Genomic DNA, 25,317 nt, shown 5'->3' with positions numbered 1-25,317 from the left:
GAGTCTATCTAGCCCTATCAGAATGAATGAGGCTAATTTACCTCACAGTTTTGAATAATATCCTTGATTTATGAGCCCAAATTTCATTGTTAGCAATCACCATTTGATTTCACGCGTTTACCTTCCTTTTCATGCTCCAGCGTCAGGATGCACTGGGGAGAACTTATCCAGGGTAAAACACAGTCATTTAGAGACAGTTTTTAGAAGCAAACTATATTTAGGTGAGGGTTTTTTTTTAAAGGGAAGAGATATAACACACCAGATCTGAGCTTGTCAGATGCGTTCTAGATGCGTTGATTCTTGGAAGTTCACATGATGTGGGCTGCTGTCCAGACAGCATTTTAGGCAGCTCTTGTCAAGAGGTGGAATGTGGGGGAGAGGGAATTTTCCCAAATAATTTACCACTGGAAATGTTTCCCTGGGCACTGCTGTAGTCAATGTACCAGGTTCTGAACTCTGTACGATTCGACAAGTCTACATGAAATGTATAGCATGATCAAAAACTATCTTAGGCAATGAGGGTACAAAGAAATATAGAACAGGCTGGGTGCAGTGGCTCACGCCTATAATCCCAGCACTTTGGGAGGCCAAGGCAGGCGGATTCCCTGAGCTCAGGAGTTCGAGACCAGCCTGGGCAACACAGTGAAACCCTATCTCTACTAAAATACAAAAAATTAGCTGGGCGTGGCGGGGTGCGCCTGTAATCCCAGCTACTTGGAAGGCAGAGGTTGCAATGAGCCGAGATAGCACCACTGTACTTCAGCCTGGGCGACAGAGTGAGACTCTGTCTCCAAAAAAAAAAAAAAAAAAAAAATACAGAGCAGAGTCCTTGCCCCTACAAAATACACTAAGGGAAGCACCTTTTACCCCTTTGTTTGGTACATGGCTCCTAAATGTCCTAGGCCCATTTTGATAAGGGATTTGGGGAAAGAAGACTGACTTAGAAGCAAGTGGTTTGGGGCTGGGTTGTATCATGAAAGGTGATGTGACTCTTTCAAGGGATGAGTCTCTCATCTGTGGGATTATGGACAGAACAATCTCTCTTGGTTCCCAGATTTGATGCTATAAACACTGCTCAATCATAATATTATGGACTGAATTGTGTCCTCCCAAAATTCGTATGTTGAAGCCCTAACTCGCAATGTGACTATATTTGGAGACAGAGCCTTTAGGAAGGTAATTAAGGTTAAATGAGGTCCTAGTCCTCCTTTAACTAGGGTGGGATGGGGCCTTAGTCTAATAGGACTGGTGTCCTTATTAGAAGAGGAAGAGAAACCAGAGCCCTCTCTCTCCCTCACCTGGCATGTGTAAAGAGGAAAAGCCATGTGAGGACACAGCAGGAAGGTGGCTATCTGCAAGCTAGGAAAAGAGCCCTAGCCAGAAACTGAAGTTGCTAGAACCTTGACCATGGACTTCTAGCCTCCAGAACTGAGAGAAAATAAGTGTCTGTTTAAGCCACCCGGTGTGTGGTATTTTTTTATGACAGTCCTAGTAAACAAACACACATACAAAGCACATTTCAATGATATGCTCTTTTAAAAGGACAATTTTTAATAGGACAAATCCATAATAATGTGACCTTTTTTTTTTTTTTCCCCTCCACGGGGAGGAAGGGAGACAAATTCAGAAAGTCCCCTGAATCACATTGGAGTTTCTGGAACTCCCAGTATTTTCTAGAATCACAAAGAAAAAGACTGACAGATGTGAATATATAACAATATTTAGCTTGGGCTCCCAACAGACCCCATAAACAAAAGGTCATCAACATGAGAAAATTATTTGCAACAACAATAACAAAAATAAAGGCTAAGCTCAATATTTTTGTATGTACAAAGCTTTTACAGATAGTTAAAAATACTAAAACACCATTAGAAACAAAGGACATAAACTAGCAATTAATTAATTCTCTTTCTCTTTCCATGGCCAGTAAACATTGAAAAACAATTGCAATCTCTTTTTTCTTGTTTGTTTGAGATGGGGTCTCACTCTGTCTCTTAGACTGGAGTGCCATGGCACAATCACGGCTCACTGCAGCCTCAACCTCCTGGGCTCAAGTGATCCTCCCACCACAGCCTCCCCAGTAGCTGGGACCACAGGCACATGCCACCACCCCTAGCTGTTTTTATTATTTGTAGAGATGGGGTCTCACTACATTTCTCAGGCTAGTCTCGGACTGCTGGACTCCAGTGATCCTTGGTCTCCCAAAGTGCTGGGATTACAGGCATAAGCCACTGCTCCAGGCCTCAACTTCTTTTTTATTTAGCAAGGTGACAAATTTTGAAAAGAAAATTCTCACTGCTGGTAAAGGTATGGTGATATGGGAAAGTTTATAGTGCTTAAGGGAATTTTAACTGTACAGTCTTTCTAGAAAGCAATTTAACAATTTTGCAGGATCTTGCCACAAAAAGTCCATCCTCTTTCACCCAGAAAGCTTACCCTTCTTGTCCATCTTGAGGTAATAACCTCCAATACCATCAAATATCCATCTACAAGCATTACTTATAAAATTACTTAAAAACTTAATCTAAATGTTCAACAATCCAAAGATTTAACCATAGAAAAATAGTTAAATTTAGAGATTTCTGTATAACACTAGGCTGTCCCTAAAATTATCATGGGAATTTAATGATTCAGAAAAATGCTTTAGATACAATATTACGGAGAAAAACTAGGATATAAAACTGCCACATGAGCTCAATATGGATTTTTATGTTAAAACGGTTTAGACAAACTTTAAGGAAATACACAAAATGCTAGCAGCAGTTACAGGTGGTGGAATTACATACAGTTTGAGTTTTCTTTTATATCCTTCCTTTTCCGTGAGGTTATTAACAAGTTAAATCGGGTGTAACACAAGTAAATGGACAACACAGATGACAGAGAATGTCCTTTTTCTCTCTACAAGGCTCTTGAAGGCATCACTAGAATCAAAGAGTTTTGTAAAACTATGAGGAGATGGATATTAGTATAATCTAAATAGAAAAACTTTCCTTAGAGGAGTCTAGAAATGGAAGATAGGGGCTCAGAAGGGTGAGTGACATGTTACTGGAGTTCAAGTTTACCCTGAATAACCTTCCAGCCATTCATTATGACACCTACTGGGAATCTATTATGTGCCAAGTAGTCCTGTAGTCACTAGAGATCTCACGAGCAGCAAGACAAAGTCCCTGCCTCCATGCAGCTTACCTTGCAGTGGAGGAGCAAGACAATAACACCATGTCAGAGGTGACAAATCCTAGAAAAATACCAAGTGGGCCAAGGGGAGAGTGAAAGTGGACACAGTGGTAGTGGCTATTTTTGAAAGAGGCATCAGGGTAGGGCTCCCCACTTCAAGTGAACTAAGCAAGCAAGGACTATGGATCTGCAGGGTTTGAGAGTTCCAGGAGGAAGGGACAGCCAGCCTGACATGCAGAGTAAATGAAGGACAGTCAAGGACCAGGTGAGCAGCAGAATCAGGAGAGAAGGTAGTTAAGACTAAATTGACTGGTGGGGAGGCCAGCCATTTAGGGCTCTGTTCATCTGACTTGCTTGGCCAATGGGATATTAGTAGGTGTAATGCAAGCAGAGGCATAAAAAGCACATGTGTGGTTGAGCTTGGCCTCTTGCATCTTTGCCATTACATTGAGAGGGCATGCCCCAGCTAGCCAGTTGGTTCTAGGGAGATGAAGGACAAATGGAGCAGAGCTGCCCCAATGGAGCCCAGCTGAGACCAGGTCTGCCTCAACAGAGCTGCTCCAGCCAACCCCAAAATCTACCAGAGTAAATTGTTACCATTGTAAGCCAATGAGTTCTGAAGTGGTTTGTTACACAGCATTATTGGAGCAATAGCTGACTGACACAATGCCCAATCTAGACCTAAAAACAAGACCACGGTACTTTGCTTAGCATAGGTCCTTATTCCAGAATAATAGGGAGGCCTAACCGGTTCAACAAAACCATGGCTGTAAGGGTAATGAGCACAGCAGCCTTATCCTGATATTATCCCAACATAAGGTAATTCTCCATTTCAAGTGAGAGCCCTATGGGTAAACCAATAACATGCTCCAGCTTCTTGTTTCCTATCCTGAGAGTCTGTTATCAAACAGCCTTGGCAGGTGCTAAGCTTGCCTCTTATCCTGCTTTGCTGAAAAGTTTCTCCCATGTGCTTATTCCATGGCCTCCTAAGAGACATGTTTCATAGGTGATCAGGGAAAAACAGCCGCTGTACAGCTAAATCACGTCACAGGTATTTTGGGGTCCAAGGTGAGTACGGACCATAGTCCGGCTCACTTTTTAAGTTCTGGGTAACACTCCAGGAGTCCATCTGGAGCCCCTATCACATTAGGGATGTCCTAAGAGACCCCTTTGAGTAAAGCCCTCCCAAATCCTGACCTGGGCATGCTTGAGACCAGAAGACACTCAATGATTCCATCAGGATTGTATCAACACAGCACACATTTCCTCAAGACTTCTACAAAAATATGTTACATCAAATTTCCAAAGCCTCTACCTACAGATCTTCTCAATGGAAAACCTCCAAGCCCTTTAAAAGTGCCTGCCATGTGCTTTAAGTATTTAAGTGCCTAATTCAACATAAATTATCTGATGGTGTTTAGCCTGCCCATGGCGAGCATGGCAGAGCTGAGGTCCAGATGAGGGAAGGGGACACTCACAGCCCATCCAGACTTTTTCTCCATCCCCTGCTGGGCTTCCTCTCCTTCCTCCTGAGTCAGGCCTGGGAGTGGGGCTGTGTAGTCAGCAGGGAAAGCTACAGCTAGCTTGGGGGCATGAAGGAGGAACACACCCAGATCCACCCACCTCATCCACTGCCTGCTTCCCAGTCTCCCCACCTTAGCCTAATCCTCCAGTATTCTGAATGCAGAGCACTGATTCACCTACTTAACCATGAGGCTGAAGTTCAGAATGGCTGTCAAAATCTGGTTATCTGTAACAGCAAAAAAGTCAATGAACCACAGAGAGCAGACAGCTGGGCTTTTCAAGGGTCTCTTGTTTTGACGGCCTTGTCCACTCCTTGTCTCCTCATTACCTTCATGGCTCAGCCTCACTATAATGTGCACCGAGTTGGTATAAATAGGTTTATCTTAGAGTGAAGGCTCCGATGTAAAAAGGTTAAACTGCCCTCCATCTATGGAAAACATTCCATTATCACTGCATTTTTTATTAAAGCGAAGATGCTTCCCTACTGTGCACAAAAAGCTATCTGCCCTCGTACTGTATAAATATTTGATGTTGGTCTTTTGGTAAAAGGCCACCTTAATATTCCAGGCTTATGGCTCACAAGAAGGATGTGGGAAAAGGAGATTTGTCATATTATTTCAAGAGGTAAATTCTATGAGGCAACCACTCTTCTGCAGCCTCTGAGACATTAAGGCTCTGTCTATCAAGCTAACCTTCAGGCTCAGCCCTAGGGTGCTATGCTTTGCCAAAGTCTAGCCCGAATGTGCATGCCATGACAAGCGGTCAATGCATTTGGTCTATTTTTGCAGGGTTAAAAACAAAGTGTTACTATTCTCCTTTAAACAAGCTAGACTGGACTAGATTGTCTACCCTGGAGTAGCTGGCATAACAGATGCTCTTGCCTCTCTGAGGGCACCTTCTCTCGATCAGAGGCTGCAGTGCTCTTGGCACCACCTTGATTCCAGGATTGGCACTGGCCAACTGCATAAGCACAACTGCACATGCAGTCATATGACATGTGATCCCATGGCAAATGTAATCACTGCTCAACCAATCCCAGGTAACGGTGCCATGTTGCTTCCCAATCACCCCGCAGCTAAGTTGCTCTATTAACCAAAGAATGAGCAAGGCGCTGCCTTCTCTTGCTTCTTGAACACCCACTGCTGCTCTGGGTCTGCTGCCTTTCTACATTCTCCATTTGAGGCACTGAATAATCTAGAAAAGATATTACTCCTCTTCAGCTAGAAAAGGGTTAGCTTGCAAGTTGCAGCACCATTGAACTGACCAGATAGGGAAGAAACATTGTGATTCAGTGTTAGCTGGATGTGAGGCACTCTGCCAGGTGCAGTTCAAGGCTTTTCATTGAATCCTCCCCAAAATTCTGTAAGAGTTGTCATTCCCTTTTAGTGGGTAGACAACCGAGTTAAATGATTAGTCCATGTTCATATGGAATACAAAGGCCAAACCAGATCTGAAATGTGATTTGTTTGATCCTAAAACCTACCCGTTTTCAACAGTAGACATTTACTGAGCTACTACTATGATGAGGCAGACCCTGTTTGAGGAACTGGAGGTAGGTGCTAAACAGGCTAGGTTTCTACCCTTGCAGAGCTGGTGTTTTCTGACCACTGCACCATACTCTCTCTGCCTTGGTGGTTAGGATGAGATTTCAGTTGGGGCACAATGAGATGGGCTTAGGGCTTCTGTTTGGGGCCACATCTGTACAGATGCCATGCTGTCCTATATGGGGCAAAAAAATAAAAATAAAAATATGCTTGTAAATGGGTAAGTTATATATATAGCTGTGTATTTGACACAATGGAAGAGCACACAGCAATGAGAGAAAATGGTCTGCAATTACATGTAAAAATGTGGACGAATTCCACAACGATAAGTGTATAAAGTTTGTATACAGTTCAAAACTCATCAATAGTGTTTCAGGTAGGGACTGTGCTTACCCCGGGGGGATAGAAACAGCGTGGGACATGTAGGGGCTTCTAGGGACTTGATCTGTTCTATTTCTTGATCTATGTGCTGGTGACATGGATGTGCTCACCGTGTGAAAAGCCACTGAGCTATATCCTATGATCTGTACAATTTTTTTATGTGTGTGCTAAACTGCAATACAAATTTTTTAATGGTGTCCTATGGACACATGGAGAAAATGCATTTAATAGCATATGTGCAATTTAGCCCCTACATTATTAAGTGGCTTCTTTGAAATAGAAGCCCTGCCTGTAACCACTAGGCCAGACATTCCTGGAGATGGGTGGTGTCCCAAGGGAGTGGCTATCAGAAACACCTGCTACTACTTCATTCTCCCTCTTTTACCAGTCCCACCCTAAAACCTGCCGGTTCCTGGTGAAGCACTCCAATAGCAGCTTTTCCCCTCATCACCACTGACATTGCTGAGCATCATCCAGAATTATCATTAGTCACCTTCTGAATACAGGCACTGTGATGTTAAGAAAGTACAAAAAGTAAGGACCTGCCTGGGGGGTTTGTTGTGAATATGTCTATATAAAATGTATACCCCACATATTTAATACATATTTATTTAAACCATGTACATGTGGTTTACATATGTATTTTGCAAATATATGGTCATGGAGGATACGCTAGGTGTCAAAAAAGGTGGTATAAATACCAATACCAAGTGTTAACTTGAATTTAGATGCAGCTGGGGCACCGGAGAAAGTCTCAAGGGAGACCGAATCTTTTTAAAAGGTGGGAACAGAGAGACATCTGGGTGTCATGTGACCCCTATGTGATGCAGCGTGGAGAACACATTGCCTGGAATGGATTCTTGTCATAATTCTTAATTTATCAAGGCCTTAGAACTAACTTCCAGGTTACGAGAAATAGAGGTTGGAGAAATAAGATCAATGACACCATGAGCACTGATCAGATGAAGCATCATGCAGGCCATTCTGCAGAATGAGAGGCTAGGTTCCTTTCAAGCAGTCAGGAAAAGAAAAAAGGGCTCTTGTAGGCAAAAAGAGAAGTGAGGATACAGTCACCGCAAACGCTGACTGTTGCTGGAGTAGATCTGGTTTGGATAATCAGCTGCAAAGGCCATTTCTGAAACAAAGAGATGGAGGACTGCCAGGGTAGGAAAGGGCAAGGACAGGCCAAGGGTATGAGGAACGAGGAGCAGGAGTAGGCAGGGGGGGTGGGGCAGGGAAGGCAGGGCAAAGAGGGTAGTTGGGGGCAGGGGATAGGACAGAACAAGAGGAATGCTGGGCAAGGCAGGGCAAGAGAGATGGTGGCAGCGGCAGCAGCCTCAGTGGCTGGTGATGGCCAGCAGCAATTCTGCAGGCCCAGAGGCCTGGTGAAAAATCAGCCTCCTCACTGAGTCTTCAGGGTTGGGCAGCCTCAATCTTACCCTGAACTCCTGACTCCCACCCAACTCCTCCAGAACAGCCAGCTCAGCTTGGGGTCTCTCCTCCTGGTCTTTCCCATCCTCTAGAAATAGAGAGCCTGTCTCACTGGCTGACATGTTCCTGAGTGCCTGGCTGCTCTGCTATGTGGCCCCTGGACTCATTCTTGCTTCCATCGGGTCCTGCCACCTCCCTAGAGTGACCCTGGAGTCCTCCTCTCCCCACCAGGAGAGCCACCAAAGTCCCGCTGGGGGCCACAACTCCTGCCAGCATAGCCACGTCTTTCCTCTTCTATCCCGCCCACCTCATGGTCCTTTTGTCTGCCTACTCCCTTCTTTCTTCTGCCACCTTCTTGCTTTTACTAGCCAGTAACCTTGACAATGACATAATGTCTCTGTGCCTCAGTTTCCACAGCTATAACACAGGCATAACAACAGTACCTACTTCACTGCGAGGATGAAGTCAATGCTAAGTTTGAATTGCTGAGCCCAGCACCCACACAAAGCACCCGCTAGGTGTCCACGGTCATCACTACACCCCTCCTCTGTGCCCTAAGCTTGCCAGAGCTCACGGGCAGAGCCTCCCCCAGCCCAAGACACCTGGTGATTCTAAGATGTAATGAATGACCCAGGGAGAGGAGTCCTGGAGACCATGAGCAGGAGCCCAAACTTGAGGAATGTACAAGTCTTTCTATGTCCTGGAGTGGGAGGCATGGGGAGGGGAGTAATGCCTCGAGAACAGAAGCTCTGGAGTCTGCACTGGGTAATTTGGGCTGAAACATCACCTTGTTTATGGGACAAAGTTCTCATGAGCTTTATGACTCTGTGGAAAATACTTTGGAGTATAAATCTCTATTTAAGAGTCATGACTGGTGCCTTTCCAGATGGCAAACAGCTTAAAGATGTGCTTCTAGCTCTGCCAGATTTATTTGTAAGGACACTAATTATCTCATTAGAAATAGGTTCCTCTTATGATTATGATTAGCTTGCCATTTTTTTTCTTAATTCTGGGAAAAGAACACACACGTATTTCATCCCAGGCCAACGGAAACCTTGAACTTTTCCAGAGCAGAAACACCCTAACCCAGTAAGCATTACTCCCAGTCACACTCTCCCTCCCAAAAGATATATAAAGGGTGAAATTGTGTTTAAAATCAGAGTGGATTTCAATTCATTTTGTTCTGAGAATTTTGCAGCCCTCCCTGACATAGATACGAACAGCTATGGTGGAGCTTTAAGATATGGGCTGCATACAGGAAGATGCCTGGGCCCTGTGGAGGACTTCATAGTTGCGCTTGCCAGGGGAAATTTCATGTTCTGTCTTCAGGGCAGGAAGAATGAATTGAATGCGGTTAAAGCCAAGGGAGGCTATAACAGTATTTCAAACACTCATGTCAAATCTGAAGAAAAAGCTGTCTAAGTTGTCTGCGTTTCTGGACTCCAGGTTGAAGAGTGGGGTGACGGGGAGTAGAGGGGGCTAACTCAGCCCTGATCGCCAAACCATGATGGTAGAGGAACAGTAAATGGGTTTGTGAACGTTCCAGGTGTTCTTTCTTGGGGGTCTTAGGGCCCCTGACATGCTCAGGCAGTGGGGTCAAAGAGAAAACCTTCCTTTTGATGCCCTAGTTTTCCTAAGAGGGGAAGAAATTCCAAGTGGCCACCTGGGTATCCACTATCTCCAGCACCTCCCTATACACCTTCAACAACTAACCATTAGTTTCCTAGGGAGGAATGTAAAACTATGCACGGCCATAGAGAGCATCTGTGGGCACCGAGAGGGGATGAAAGGAGCCACTGTTGCCACAACCCAAGACAGGCAATGGGGTGTCCCTGCAGGAAACAGGGAGCCAAAGGTTCCTCCCTGGCCTCCCCTGACACTGGTAAGTCAGGCTGTAAACATCTGTCCCAAGTTGGCCCCAAGCACGTACCGCGACTGGTGTTTTATGATGCATCTCAAACCAGACTCTGACAATCCCTGGCTTTGGGGAACTTTGCAGGTACCCATGGAGGGCTTCCTTGTGTAGAGAGAGGTTACCCACCTTGCCACTAGGGCACAGAAGTAACCCTACATTAGTTGTATTAAAGACATGATATTCTAGAACTGCACTGACCAAGTGCACACTGACCAGTGACCCTAGCCACTAGCCACATAGAGTTATTTAAACTTAAATTAATGAAAGTTAAATGAATTTTAAAACTCAATTATTCAGCTGCAGTATCCATATTTCAAGTGCTTAGTAGCCGCAGGCAGCTGGTGGCCGCCATACTGGACAACCCAGATACAGAACAAACACCTCCATCATCACGGGCACTTCTATTGGACAGCCCTGCTCTGGATGTATTCTTAACAAGCCAATCACCTTTCTTGTGTCATTCATGCATTCAACAAATGGTTATGGACCATTACACTATACAACACCTGCTGCTACTATGATAACATGTCAACACTAGACAATGATACTTAGAGACTTGCATGCAAAATTAAGACCTGTCTCTGCTCTATCATGTTCTAAGGCTTTGGATGATTTAAAGTACATTCATTTAGAATTCAGGATCTCAGGATGCTTGCTGGCATTTCAAGGACTGCAAACAATGTAGAATCCAAACTCTGTTCATGACTCTGCTAATGCTTGAGAGAAAACGGCTCAACAACAACACACGGTACTGTTGACGCCCCCTGCCAGGTTTTGCTGGGATTGACGAATTTAGTGTTATGTTTCACTTAGGAATCCTGCTGACTGGCAGCCCTCAGGATATGCACGTGCTGGCACGTTGGTCCCACTCCCCAAATTGCCTCCCAGATTTGACACACCCTGGTGACTCAACTTGCCTTCTCGTTAACCCAAAGCCCTTTCTTTGTTTGACACATTTTCCCACTGTGGGCAGACTTTCTGCCTTAGGAGAGCTGACATCAATAGTGCTATCCCATGCAGCAAACCACCAGAGACAACACATTACTGGGGAGGGCGTACTGGGTGCTGGGAGACCTGGGAACAGTGTGTGTCTCAGTGGAGCTTACAGAAACCAGGCTGTTCAATTTATTTCTCTGCTGTTAATTTCAAGGTGCTGCTACTGCTATTTCAACTGTAATAGTGTCTACAAACAATTTGCACTTTGGAATGGCACAATCCCAGGGGGTAATTAACAAATCCAGGGAACAATCTTTTTAAAAGCCTTTAAAAGCAACAGAGACTGAAGCCACCTTCGATGAAATAGAATCACTCCACTTTCTCTGTCATTTCAGAAGATACCTGGCTGACTCCTAGAGAGGTTTAGAGAGCACAGGCCCTGGGCTTTATGGAAAGTTCCTCAAGATGTGTTAATTAGAAATAAAATGCAGCATGGTTATTGGCCGCAGAGCTTTCTGAATGAAGCAGGCTCTGAAGAGGGACTAAGATTTCAAGAGTTAGAAGCCAAGTTCACAAAGGGCCACCCGAGGACTGTGAATTCCAAACATACCGTTCACCGTTCCAAGGTAGAAGACTGCGTTCACCAGCATGCCTCCTTTCCGGAAGTGGTCGCTCATGTGCTCTAACCAGTTGGCGTCCAAGCCATTCACTGTCTGGCCATTCTTGGAGACACGGAGAGGAATGGTGACAGGGTAGTATTGCCGGCACTTCTGATGGCTTTTCGGTTTGTTGAAAAGGGTGAAGATCTCCATTTCTGTTGGGATTGTAAAGGCAGTGGAGAGAGAAGAGGTCAACTGATGATAAAAATCTGCTTCATCGGGTTTAGTGGAATCTCTCAGGCGCCTGAATAAATGAGATGATGAATGCTGTAATCTCTGTGAGGCTGTATTGCTGCCAGATAATAAAGCCTCATTCCAAGTAGTAAGTTGAGGCTGGCTTAAAGTAACATGGACCTGAAAGGTTGGGCTTCTGATGGGGGACTTAGGTTTTTAATCTGGAATATAATGAATAGCTGTTATCTGGGATTAATGTTCACAGCTAGGTGTTTGAGAAAAGAACATAGCAGATGGTTCTAGAAAGTCATACAAATATGTGTTTTAGAAATAAAAGCAGACATATTTGGGAGAGAGTGGTCTTTGAAAAAGTAAATGTACAGAGACACATAAAAACAAAAATACTGCTCTAATTCCAGGAACCTTGTACACTCCTGAACTCACTATTTATAAACTGCAGTAGTGTTTCCTGGGGCTGAACCCATAATACTTAATCAAGTACATCAAAAATACATCATTGATATGTAAAAATAAATATGTTCCCGTAAATGAGAGTTCCTGCCTGGAGTGGCAGGTCGGTCCAAACAGCCAAGAAGGCACTGGGGATGAGGCGCCGAGCTTTCAGTTCCTTCTTTTATAGCTCAGTTCTTCGGCAATCAATCATCACTGCCACCCAGCAGCTAGCCGCGCCTGCCTACGTGCGGCTGCGCATGGGTTAGCAGTAGCAGCCTCCAGAAGCAAATACCTGGAATTTCAATCTAAGTCTGAGGGTCTATTTTTGTGCTCCTCATTTAGTCAAGCAATCAGTTGACCCAGCTTAAAAAGTCTTGCTTACACAGGCTAGTCAGGAATATGCTTTGGTTTCCAAAAATATCTTGTTAAATCATAAGAAAATCCCCACCCTTCTTTGAAACAAGAATTTAAAGGTCATAAACAATGGTTGACATTAGCAAGAAGGACAAAGCACATTCATGCTCCCTGCCTGAGACACCTGAACCCACACTCTCTGATGCTGTTTCTCAAATTTCAGTACCTCACAATGTTTTGTGGTATCCAAGTACTAGTTGATTTTTTTTAATTGACTCACTTTCCTTTATTTAAATACTTTTTTTTTTAAAAAAAGGAAACTTTGTTTCATGACTGTGACAGCAGTCCTACCACTTGCCAAAAACAAGGGGTGACGATAAAGCACATTAACACCAAATATGTTCATCTAACATCTAAGATTATCTCACATAGGTCACAAAGTCTTCTCACAGCCCCATCTGAGTGAACACCAGCAGAGATCTCTAGGGACCAACGCTGGGCCATATTGCTTTGTCATCAGCAATACCCGAACGAACAGCAGCCATTTTAGGCTTTCCATCCAATAGAACAACTAGGAAAGGAAGGTGCCCATCTTTGGAAGTGGCCACCTGGATTTTCAACACCAATTCTAGCCTGTTCATCCTCCCCATCCCAAGTTGCTTTTCTCAGCCCTCCTCCTTGCTCAGGAAGCCATCCCCAGCCCGGAAGTACTTCCACACCAGAAATTAGGTATTGGTGTATGGAGCTGGCAATCACTAGACTAGTCTGTGAGTTCAAAATACAAACTGTAGAAATGGAGCGACACAGAGAAGGTTCGTAATGGAGGGAATCCAGCCATAAATTGGGGCTGGGGTGGGCAGGAGGTGAACTGGATGATCGGGTGTTTTCCAGTCCTGGGTGTCATGGGTTCAATTAAAAGCTGCAGCTACCGAGGGCAAGAGGATAAGCAAGGTTTTAGTGAGTTCTTGAGTTTATCTGGATTCCTTCTAAAGCAGACCCTGCAAGCTTTCCTGTGCAAGTAGTTTATTTGAGAAGAGATCCCAGGAAAGAGGGAAGGAGCAGGAATGGAAAACAGGGAGGAGATGGAGATGATACCAGTGAATGAATGCACTGAATAGCATGTTACCGCTGGGGCAACTAGGGCTCAATCCCAACAGGGGCCCTGAGATACTATGTAAAACACACCTCAGATTCACCCACCAAAGGCAAGGAACGTGGGACATTTATCCTCATAAACTGAAAGTCACTCCTGAATCATTCATTCCCCAGGGCCCATTCCCGAGAATGTCTGCAGGTAGAGAGGCTAAGGAAGCTGTGGGCTTGGCCAGAGCTGCCCAAAGGTGACCCCAACATGGGCCACAGCACCACTCGCTACAGCCTGCTACAGTCTGCTACAGTCAAGCACAAATGCAAATGAATTAAGAAGAAGAAAAAAATCACAGCCTCTGTATGGGAGAAGTAGGTGGGGAATTTGGAAGTGGCCAAAGTCCAAAACTACATGGTAACACTTGATCACACAGAAGGAACTGGCACTCCGTGGCAAGACAAAAACACAACTTTCCCAAATGCGTAATGAACCAGAAAAAGGGGAAGGCCAAAGGAGAAGTGAGAATGCTGGGGGTGTAGTGGAGGAAGACAGAGACCCTCAGAAAAGGTAGATGGTGCTGACAGCTTTCCCAGCTTGATCTTCCCCAGGGGGTCAGACTGAAACCAGAGACAGAAATCAGTTTCTCAGGAAAAGGAAACAGCGTTGGGACGAAGAGCCGCCAAAGCACCAGCAGCAATGAAATATTGGGAGAAACCTGACTGCATACGCGTAGCCCTTGTACACTCCTCTGTCCCATCATCTCCTTGTCCCCAGTCCTTTCTCTACCCACATGGAAACCAGCCAAGAGAAACTGTCCAAAAGTGATGTCCTCTGATGTTTTAATATTCTCATTCTCCAACACACATCCTCACGTGAGCAAGCACCAAAGATTCCAAAAAGAAGCCCCATGTTTGTTTAAATGTTCTCAGCTGCTCTGTGACTCTGCCATGACCAGCTGGAAGATTTTTCCAGATATGGGACAGTGAGTCCCAAAGGGGTTGAGAACATTCTGGGAGTAGCTGAAGGACTGTACTGGCAGAGCACCCAAGGAGCATTGGGACTGTCTTCTCGTCTCTCCCTTTCCCCCACCTTGTCTCATTTAGATCCCTCCTGTTATACATGTGTTCACTGTATTAACCTCTAAGCCAACCAGAGGAGAAAGTGAGGGCAGGTTAAGGGAGCGTGGGGCCCAAGGGTAGGGGTAGCTGAGTCCTGCTGGCCTGGGAGCCTGGTCCATTCAGGCCCTGCCAGGCTACTAGGGAGTGGGGAGGAAAGAGGCAGGTGTCCAACCCTGAGGTCTGTGCCTGGGCGTGGGGACTCAGGCACAGGATGGAAGCCTGCAGTTTGCCTTCAGGTGGGGCCCCAGAGAGCCCAGGTCTTGAGGGTAAGCAGGGGACTGGCAGGCCCTGCTGTCCCAGGAGACCTGTGGTCTGGAGAGAAGAAAGAGTTTAGAGCCTGGCTGAAAATCTGGGGCTCCAAGGGCTAGATGTGGGAGGACAAGGCAGCTGGTCGTTAGCTGCACTGGAAGGAACAAGTGGCATCACACTTGGCTGGGCAGCCCAAGCTGGGTGGGGACTGCAGGCTGCTGAGGTCATGGGCAGAAGGGACTAAGCAGAAAGGTTTGCACTGGGAAGGGAGGCAGTGGGCACCATGGTGGCGAGGCAGGCAGGAGGGTAGAAGGGCCCCAGGCTGCTCCATCCAGATGCCTAGATCTGGGCAAGGCTGCTCAAGCTTCGCTCAGACTTGGCTACTAATAGCAGGGCACCTCTGGGCCAGCGTGAGGCCCACTTGCCAGGGCAGCAGGAAAGGCAAAGTGCAGGGACCGCTGCATGCACAACAATCCACGGGAATCCACCTCTAAGGATGACAGCAGCCACAGGCATGTATCCCTTATTTATAAGGGCCTTTCACCTTCACCATCTCATGTGACTCTCCCAACCTTGATGGGAGGGGGTGGGCACTGGTTCTGTGCCCAGAAGCGTTAAGTGGATCCCTCAGAAATCACAAGCCATTAAGTGGCACAGCCAAGAGTCTTTCAAACCCCAAACCCTGGGCTCTTTCCCAAATCTAACAAGAGACTAATTTCATCAGGACACAGAAGGCAGGGGCTGATGACCACGGGTGGCAGCTCAATAGCTGTTTGTTAATGGACTGAGTAAAAGGCCAGAAAGATGGCGGCAGGTGGCAGATCTGGGAGGGGGCCGCATCATGGGGTCCAACTATCCCGAGGGAGTGGGGAGGAAGGAGCCCTCACATCAGGAAAGCCCAACCCCCAGGTTTTGGCCATTCACAATGAACTGGCAGCCAGGGAGGGCTACTGAATAAAATCCTCTCAGTCAGAAATGTGATTGGCACCACAGGCTAGGGTTTCTGGCTGACATTTCTAAGCATTTCAAGTAAGGAATTGTAGGGTAGGAAGGGCAGTGCTTGGAAGACTTATTTTGGTGACAGTGAGAATGATTAGAATTTTCGTGAACCTGTCTAGCCTCCTGGTTTCTCTGATAGAAGTTGTGGCAACGGAGATGCTGAGGCAGTCCCTGCACAGGCTCAGGTGATCATGGCACAGCATGGACCTCCAACCAAAAGGAAATTCCCCCAGACCAGGAAACAAAAGTCAGCAAGCAGGAAGAGGAACACACGACACACGGCGGGCCTCCCCCAGAACCTACAGGGGCAAGGAGGCGTGACGGCTGCGCAGAGCCCGCAGAGATGGGGAGACGTCCTGCCCCTGCTTCCGCACAGAGAATCCACTGGAAAGTCCTGTCTGAGCAGGCACTGCCTAGATTCCTCTCCCCAAGGCCTCCTCTAAAGGAAATAAATTAACTGAGGAGAAGGAGGGAAGAGGAGGGAGACTCCCTCTGGATTTTTTTTTAATTGTCTTGCTGTGATTGCCTATTTAAGCCCACCTGGCAGAAGAGGAGTAAAAACACTTCACCCTCGTTAGGGGGCCCTGAGAGAAGGCAAGCTGGGAGCTGAGCAGGCGGTGGGGAGGGGTGCCTGGGGGGCACTGTGTGTGCCTGTGGGGGAGTGATGGGGAGTGGACTTCCCAGGAGAGAGATTGGGAGAGAGGCCGGGGGTCAGGTGAGGGTCACAACCAGTGGGGACAGGGTCCCTGGACGTTCAGCCTTCAGGGAGGCCAAATGCTCAAGCTGTGATAAAGAAATTTAACTGTATAGGGGTATAAAAGGTGATGCTCCCTATTTGTAAAATGGACATAGTAATAGCATCTTCTGCCATAAAGCTTTTGTGAGGAGTAACTGAGATAACACAAGGAGGACACAGCATAGTGCACTTGGAGGGTGACTGCCATCGTGACCAGTGAAAGGCCTATATGTGAAATGATCCCTGTATGGAAAAACCCAAAGGCTCATTTATTCCCCCAAAGGAGGAGAAAGGGATACAGTGAGCTGCCTAAATTCCAGAGATTTGCAGCCCGAGCAGAGAGATAAAGGGACTGCTTTATGTGTAGAGACAGGCAGTGTCTACCTGCCTAGGGAGACTGGGCTGGAAGGAGGCTTTAATCCCTTTTCCTGGCCTGCCCTTGCAGAGCTGAAATTCTCATCCATTGGTGGGCTGAACACCTCCAGAAACACACGCATTCACCCATTCCTCCCCAGCAGGGTCTGTTTCTCCAGGAGAGAACAGGGACTTGGGTGATGGGATTGGGGCCAAAATGCTTTGGGTGTCAATTTTTCTGTGTGTTCAGCCATCAGGCGAGATTCTGGGTGAGGGAGGTGAGTGGCCACAGGGTAGCAGGAAGGTCCTGGGCACCTGGGGAGGTTCCAGTGAATAATCCTCTCACCGAAGGCAGGAAGTCTGGAAGGAGTCTCGGAGGAAGGTGGGCTCTGGAACACAGGAAGGATCTGAAAACTCCTGAGGAAACCTCAGTAGTAAATGCCTCCTTTCTCAAAGCCAATATTCCATGAGAGGTAGAGGTCAAGCGTCAGGACTACGAGTCTGTACCCCAGTAATAGCAGCTCATACTCATGAGTCAAACAGTGCTGAGTGCTTTAAATGTACATCTTTAACCTTTCCATGAGAAACTATTGTTCTATCCCTATTTCACAGAGTGAGAAACTGAGGCATGGAAGGCAGGCTAGAATGTAAACAGATGCTAGATTCTTGAGCACCATGCTCCCCACCTCTCCGTCACTCCTGCCCTTTCTCCTGGGGGCCTCTGCCTGGCCTGGCCCTCGCCCTCCCAGTCCTGGACTTAGAGAAGGACTCCAGTGAGGTCCATCTTCCCGCCCAGGATTCAGAGCACACACATCCAGCCCAACCTCCATGAGAAGATGGAGGTTTCTGGACTAAGACCTGGGTGTTCATGAGGAGGACACACTGGGCTTAAATGCATGTTCAGCTACTCCATGAGGGCAGCAGGCATCTGCCTCAAACAGCGAAAAATCACACAAAGAGCTCTACTTCAGTGCATAGTAAGAAGGCTCAATGCCTTGATTAAATAGTCTTACTATATCACAGCACTGAGGCAGCTCCAATATCTCCCTCTAAGTCAACTTTGCAAATAAGCCCCTGGAATTAACCATCCCATAATTTTCTTCTCAAGAAGTTCTGATGTAACAAAAGAAATTGTTTCTCCTTGTTTTCCCTTCTTAAAGCATCACCTGTTCATTATCACCTGTAAGAGGCTAATTTCAAGAATTAGTAAATAAATGATAATAACACTATTAACCAGGGAGATCAGCCAGAAAGGCCTAAACAGAAAGCCCTCCTAAGCCCTGGGGGTCTTCTGTCAGTCTTCATACTTGTTTGCCTTCCAAAGGCTAGAAGGGGCCACATGGCTCATGCAAGTACCTTGCTCTCAGGAAATGACTGGATGCTAGATTTCCTGGAGAAAGGGGGAAGTATGGATGGTTGATTTCTGGAAGAAAGTAGAGAAAAAGGAAATACAGAGAAACGGAGGGAAACTTTGCTCCCTGTAAATCTTGTTAAGGGCCTCAGTAAATCTTATTAGTCTATCACACAGGAAAGACCAAGCAGAGAGGCGTGAAGGGATGGTGGGTAAGTCCACCTGGATTCATATGCCCGAACTGCCTGTTTCCAGACTGGGCAACAGATTTCCCCTCTAAACTCCGGTTTGCTCAGCTGTAAAATGTCTTGCTTTAGGCAGGTATTTTAACAAGTGGTGTGTAGGTTTTCATTGGTGCCTGGCAGGCTGACACTTCCTGTGTGAAAGCTGGATAATTCAAGGGCAATTTCGAGAGCACAGGAGATAAAAGAACTCACAGTCTAGAATCCACTTCAAACGCGACATTTTGGAGCAAACTGTAAGTCAATTTCATGTGGTTCTGTACTCCCCAGAAGTCACAACTTCAGTAAGTAAACAGTCAGGTGGCACAGATAACTGCTTGATAAAGTGTCTCCTGTTTGATGGACTGCTGTCTCTACACTCTAATTCCATTCCTTTTTCTCTGAGATACCATGGGGATTAATGAAAAGCTGTTAACTGCTCTTTAAGCGGGTCAAAACTCCCAGTGCTGACATACTTACTCCCTGAGAGTGGCTCTTCATGCACCTCCAAGGGGTCGCTCTCCAGTCCATCCAGTGTCTTGCTCACCCCCCGTGGTGAAAGTTCTCCACTGTCTGCCTCTCCGGAGGGTGAGCTGGGCTGCTCAGCGATGGGCACCTCCCCTCTGGGGCCTGAGCTGGGCTCTGGGCTTTGGTTTCCCCCAGCCAGAGCACCGCACATGTCCCCAGTCCCCGGCTTCTCATTCTCCAGTGACGCGTGATCCCCACGTGCGGTTTTTGCATCTCTGGCATCCTCAGTGCTGTTGGCAGTAGACACCGGAGCGCTGCTGCCTGCTGAATTCACAGGGGAATGGTACTGAGGTATAACACCAACGAATTTCAGGCCCTGGCTTGCAGCCTCCTGGATCTGTGAGGCAAACAAAAGGAAGGGAACCAAGTGAATGGAATGGTCTATCAGAGGGACATGTGCAGCGTGCAAAGCGCCTCTCCGAGGCCTGCGAGGCTATTTCAGGGGCACGGGAAGACTTCCAAGCTGGCAGGAGCCCCATGTCCTCAGGGGCACCCGCCCCCACACCCTAGTCTGAAGAAGATAGTTTTGTTTGTTTGTTTAACTATGTTGTCTGATGGATAGATAAAGCATTTGGCTTTGAAGGGTTGAAATCACACTTTGAAACACTGCATTAGTCCTTATTAACATTTTTTTAAAGAGACTGGAAAAAGTTCTAAACAAAGAGTTTGAAAGAGGAAGTTCGTTTTGTTAAGAGTTTGGTTTTTTTTATTGTTGTTGTTACTTTTTTTCAGATGAATCACTGACTTCCTGCTCATCAGACTACTGTATAACTACAGCTTGTCTATATAACCATATACAAATAACAGATGGCATTTTATGGCCCAAAGAGCTTCCTTTTTGGACAATAGTTTTGGCAGAGAAGGGCAGAGGTGGGAAAATCACCCCTGTGCCAAGGCTGTGTGCACATCCTCCCCGAGATGTACCATCTGATGGACACCTTGCTCCCTGCTGCTCTCAGGCTTAGGGAAGGTCAAAGGAACCCACAGATCATGCCCAGCCTACAGACTGACTCTTGGCTCTCCAAGTCCTGGTCCACACCATCCAGCAGCGAGGTGATGGTTCCTTCTCACTCCCTGTACCAACGGGATGGGGGATGAACACCCACCAGGAGTACCGAGGTACTTGAACTCTCCCTTTCCCTAAAAAATAGCCCAAGGCAACTGGATTGAGTATAAGTCATAAGTTTGAAAGAAAAATGGAAAATAATAACCTAATAAAATAAAGCAAGAGCCAGCTAAAGCCAGAAGGTAGACTTTAGGGGACTTTCCAGGCAAGGATGCTTAAGTCATTTTACAAATAAATAAGGCGGTGCAGACCTCAGCGCTAAGTCTTAGTCACCAAGCCCTAAGCAGATGACCTCAGAAAATCTTGAGGCCTCTGCAGTGATAATCTACCCTCATTTGAGAGTCAGCTTTGCCAGCATGGAGCTATTCTCTCTGAAGGAGAAGCAGTCCTGACAGCTCTCCTCGGAAGAACCACCCTGACATTAAATGGAAAGTCATTTTTGTTCCACACTGCACAACCTGGAAAACTGCAGTTGCAAATGCGCAGTCCGGTCTTTCTTTAAATCCTAGCCTGTGCTAGACATAAAATAACAATAGTAGTAATTACTGTCTATGGTATAGACCTACTATGTCTAGACATTGAGCTAGGCGTTTTACATAAGTTAAAACAACAAACCGTTTCATCCTTCAGTGAGGCTGCCTGGTATCACTGTCTCCATTTCAGATGAGGATACTGGGGCCCAGAGACATTAAAGTCATAAAACAAGCAGTGAGTGCAAAGCCGAAGTGCAAAACCAGGTCTGGACTGGGCCAAAGTTCATTCTTTTAATCACAAGACTTGTGGACACATGTCAAGGCATCAACTACATACATGTCTACAGGCATGTATGTGTCCACTCATATACTCAGAGTTGGCTCAATACACTCTTCAAAAGTTAAAAAACAAAACAAAAAAATCTTAAAGCCATTCATTCCATTCTGAAAATTTCTTTTTTCCCCTCATTAATCTATGATATCCACCTATTTTAAAAATCATTCTATAAAGCTCCTAAAAGAAGGCACAGCAACACAAATTTTAAAAGAAAATAGCGGGAAAATAATTATACCAAAGAGGCTGAAGAAAGCCACCGTATGCAAAGCATACTTCTGAGCTTTCTGGCAACATATGCCAAAAGAGAAAGGCAATGGATTTTACGGCCCTCGAATGAAAGAGGAGACACCTGCACTAGCTTCTGCTACTACTCTCTTACTGCAGAGGAAACAACTATGACTACTGAAACATTTTAATAACTGCTTCCATGGAGGGCTCAACCATAGGCCAGTCTCAACCAGAGTCATGGAAATAGCATGAAGTTTAAAGGCTTTTGGAAAGGCCTGACGTGGAGCCCCAGATATGTGACTCACTGTCTTGGGGAACCAGACTAGATGATATAAACTTTCTGTGCCTCAGTTTTCTCATGTATAAAATGAGTGAAAACACACTTATTTTTCAGTTGCACTGAAGCTTAGTTTAGACATTATATATGGCAAGTGCGCCAAAGGATGGGGCACAAAGACAGTATCTCTAACCTCTCTCCTTATCAGTCCTCGGCTTCTGCAGCCCTGCAGAGACTGCTGTCATCTAGAGTGAAGGGCAAGGACTCCAGACACAGGACATCATCCCAGCTCTCCCCTTTCTCACTGGGACTGGAGGAATTGAAGAGGCTTGGACACAGACATCTGCCCTTCTCCCACTACAAACCAGACAACCATATTCCTTTGCCACATTGTACTGCAAATTTATCCTCTAGGTCAGGGGTTCTCAAAGTGTGGTCCCCAGACCAGAGCATCAGCATCTCCTGGAAACCTGTTGGAAATGCAAATTCTCAGGCCCCACCACAGACCTATTCAGTCAGAAACTCTGAGGGTGGGATCCAGCAATCTGTGTCTTAAGAAGTCCTCCAAGTGATTCCAATGCAGCCTGATGTTTGAGAATCACTGCTCTAGAATACACATTTCATGAGGGCCGGGGTATTTTGCACTGCTGCATCCCCAGTAATAGAACGATGTCTGACGTATAGCAGGTCCTCAAGAAATATCTGTTGAATGAATGATTCTCTCCTGAAATGAGCTCCTTGAAGGTATGGATGGAGACATTAATTTTTCAGCTGTAGGATTCAACAAATAGTTATTAAGCCCCTACACTGGCGCAGACCAACATGGTGCTTAGGTACTAGGAATGTAAAATAGGATCCCCAATCCTCAAGAAGATTTGGCCAATTATTGTGAACAGACTTTAAAAATAATTACAATTATCATGGAACAATTAATGCTTATAATGATATGTAAAAAGTCAAGATTCTAAACTTGATAGACTTTATTATGACAACTATGTAATACACATACATAAACTATGCATAAAAACAGTCATCAAAATGAAAACAGCACTGTATTTGGGGAGTGGGGCTATGAGTGATTTTTTCTATTACTGTGTAATTTTCAAATTTACCTAAGGGGCATGAATGTTACTTTTAGAATTGAAAAAGTAAATACTGTAAAAATTCCTCATGGAGGATAATATAGTAATGGATGTGAAGATGTAGAAATGACAGTGACAATGGTGATTATTTCTGCCTGAAGGGGAGGTTGAGAAAAGTCTCTCAGAGTAGATCAGCGATGTAACAAATGACATGGTGTAACACAAAAGGAAGAGTAAGAAATGCGGCGGAACTGGAGCATGTATGTCTCACCTTAAAGTATTCAAATCCAATTTTTTTTCCAAAATGCCATGCTAGACAAAACCTATTTGGGATCTACTCTGCAGAAGGCTTTGAAGCATGAATAAGAGTTCACCAGATATGGAAAGGGAAAGGAGAGGGCAATCCATGTAAAGGCAAGGAAGGATCATGATGGGCAAAAGCTTGACAGTATGCAACAGCCTGGTGTGTTGAGGAAATTTCTAGAAATATTTCTGGAACATGACATGAGAAATCAAGAGGAGCCCCAGAAATGAGGCTTGACTACACATAGCAAGAACTGGATCACATATGGCCTTGGATCCATGCCCACAAAGGCTCTGAGTTCACCCTGCAGGCCAGCATATCCGACTCTCCCCGCCCGAGTCATAACCTCAAGAGCAGAGGAGAGTGGGAGTCTGAGGAAAACTGCAAGATTTCTTCGAAGGCTCATCTTTTACCTTCAACTTCAGTGCAAATTTTGTATCTTATACCATAGTGCTGCCTAGGATCCAAACTGTAAAACATCAAAGTTAAATGCTGCCTTTATCCTATGCGTTCCAGGGAAATTCACACCCCCAAGAAGAGGAAGCATATTTGTAGCTCTGCTTATTTCTTTCAAATAGATTCCTGGAAGTGGAATTAATGACTGAAGGGATATTAACTTTTCAAAGGCTTGGTAGAGGCTGTCAAATTGTTTACCAGGAAGGGTGAGTAGTCCTTTTTAACTAGACGACCACCTTTAGATTTTATGAAGATCAGTATTTGGCTAGACCTAGGGGCCACAACTCTTATGGTTCTGTCTTATCCTAGTATAGACACTTTTCCTCTTTTTCAGAAAGTCATTTGACTGTGTACTTATGGCTAAATTAAATCCTGCTTCTCATTCTTGCATTAATAAACTTCACTGAGCCAGTCTCACGTTCATCATGGTGGTGGGCATGCGATGTATTCATCAGGGTTCATCCCCGGCTACCAGCTCTCCTCCACTCTACACTCCCCTTGGTGACTTCCTCCACTCACATGGGTTTAGCTACAAATCAGATGTTCATTATTCCTAAGTGTGAACCCCTAGCCCTGGTTTTCCTTGGAAGATCAGACCTACACAGCAGACAATCACAGCTGACGGGTCCACTGTCAATCTGGTCTCTCCAGCTGGAATCACAGTATCTTCTTCCCTGTTTCTAATCCTGTGTATCTGTTCACCACACCCTACCACAGTTGTCCCCCAATGTTTCTGGAATTACTTCCTCATTCTCCGTAAAGTGACCTTCCAAGGTCTTCATGAACATGGAACCAAATCAACATGGAAGAGGAGATCATGAGGAGCCAGGTCACCTCAGCCACAGAGCTCCCCACAGACTCCCACGCATGCCCACAACATCTCTAACAACAGCGATTACAGGAAACAGCAACTATTAACATTGCACAACTCTTCTACAAAGAACTTTCACATGTATTCCCTTAGGCCTCAAAATCATACCTGACAGAAGAGGAAACTGCTTAAGACATTCTGTGACTAGTCAAACCTCACAGAGCTACCCAAAGCCATGCCTGGCTTTCACTTGGAGTATCCTAAGCCCAACCTGATACCACTTCAATGATACACGTCAGCCTCTCACGTAGGACCTGGAATGATACCCTTCTTTCCACTTCATATAATCTCACCTGTGCCAAGATGCCCAGGTGGATGCCTGTTTAAACTGAAATACACCCTGACCCACCGTCTTCTCATTTCTGCTGCCTGTAAGAACCCACCTGCCCCAAATACTTAAAGGACTAACAATTTCTGGTTTAGGCACTGAAAATTAAATGGCTGTTCTGATTAATCCACAGCTTCACTCAGTTGCTCTATAATAAGTAAGGACAAGGTCCACTGTAACTGTAATCAGGAATCATGATGTGAAAAATATTTCTTTTAAAAAGATTTAGTTATATAAGAAGTCACAACTCATTGCAAAAAAAAATCTTTGGTTATATATTTGAGAAATCATTTTTATTAAAAACAACAATATGACATTAGATTTCTAGGATGCATTGTCTGTTTCTACGTCCAAAATGAATACCATGTTGCTAAGGATGAGTGCGATATACTCTATGTGCATGCAAATATACATATTTGTGCTTTAGCGTACGTGTGTCAATTGGGGTGAGAAATCAGAAAGAAGTGAGACACAGGTTGGATTTAGTAAAAATGAAGGCTATATGGAACATAGGAAAAGGAAGAGAAAAGCCTCCTGCCCACAGGTCAATAGGGATTGGAGTGCCCACAGTCTGTAGTAGAGAGTGTGGGGAAAGAGTCAGAGACACTTCCAAGACTCTTTTGTCTGACTCTAAAGAGGATGGTGTCACAGTTAGTTTTGTGTCCACTTGACTGAACTATGGTGACCAGTCATTTGGTAAAACACTA

General features: G+C 45.5%; 1 protein-coding gene across 6 annotated transcripts in view; it reads right to left on the bottom strand.

Moving 5' to 3' along the window:
- RFTN1 (raftlin, lipid raft linker 1) overlaps positions 1-25,317 on the bottom strand; it is a 209,168-nt gene that overhangs the window by 42,445 nt on the left and 141,406 nt on the right. For all 6 annotated transcript variants that reach the window (XM_010377152.2, XM_010377151.2, XM_030933480.1 and 3 more), the window contains exons 5-6: positions 19,141-19,525; positions 11,516-11,719 (exon numbers count right to left, since the gene is read on the bottom strand). In XM_010377152.2, the coding sequence (XP_010375454.2) occupies positions 11,516-11,719; positions 19,141-19,525 (589 nt within the window). The remainder of the gene's footprint in view (positions 1-11,515; positions 11,720-19,140; positions 19,526-25,317) is intronic.

The sequence above is a fragment of the Rhinopithecus roxellana genome, chromosome 1 (assembly GCF_007565055.1).
Source record: "Rhinopithecus roxellana isolate Shanxi Qingling chromosome 1, ASM756505v1, whole genome shotgun sequence".
Taxonomy (NCBI): Eukaryota; Metazoa; Chordata; class Mammalia; order Primates; family Cercopithecidae; genus Rhinopithecus; species Rhinopithecus roxellana.
This window is presented reverse-complemented; position numbering and strand designations above follow the sequence as displayed.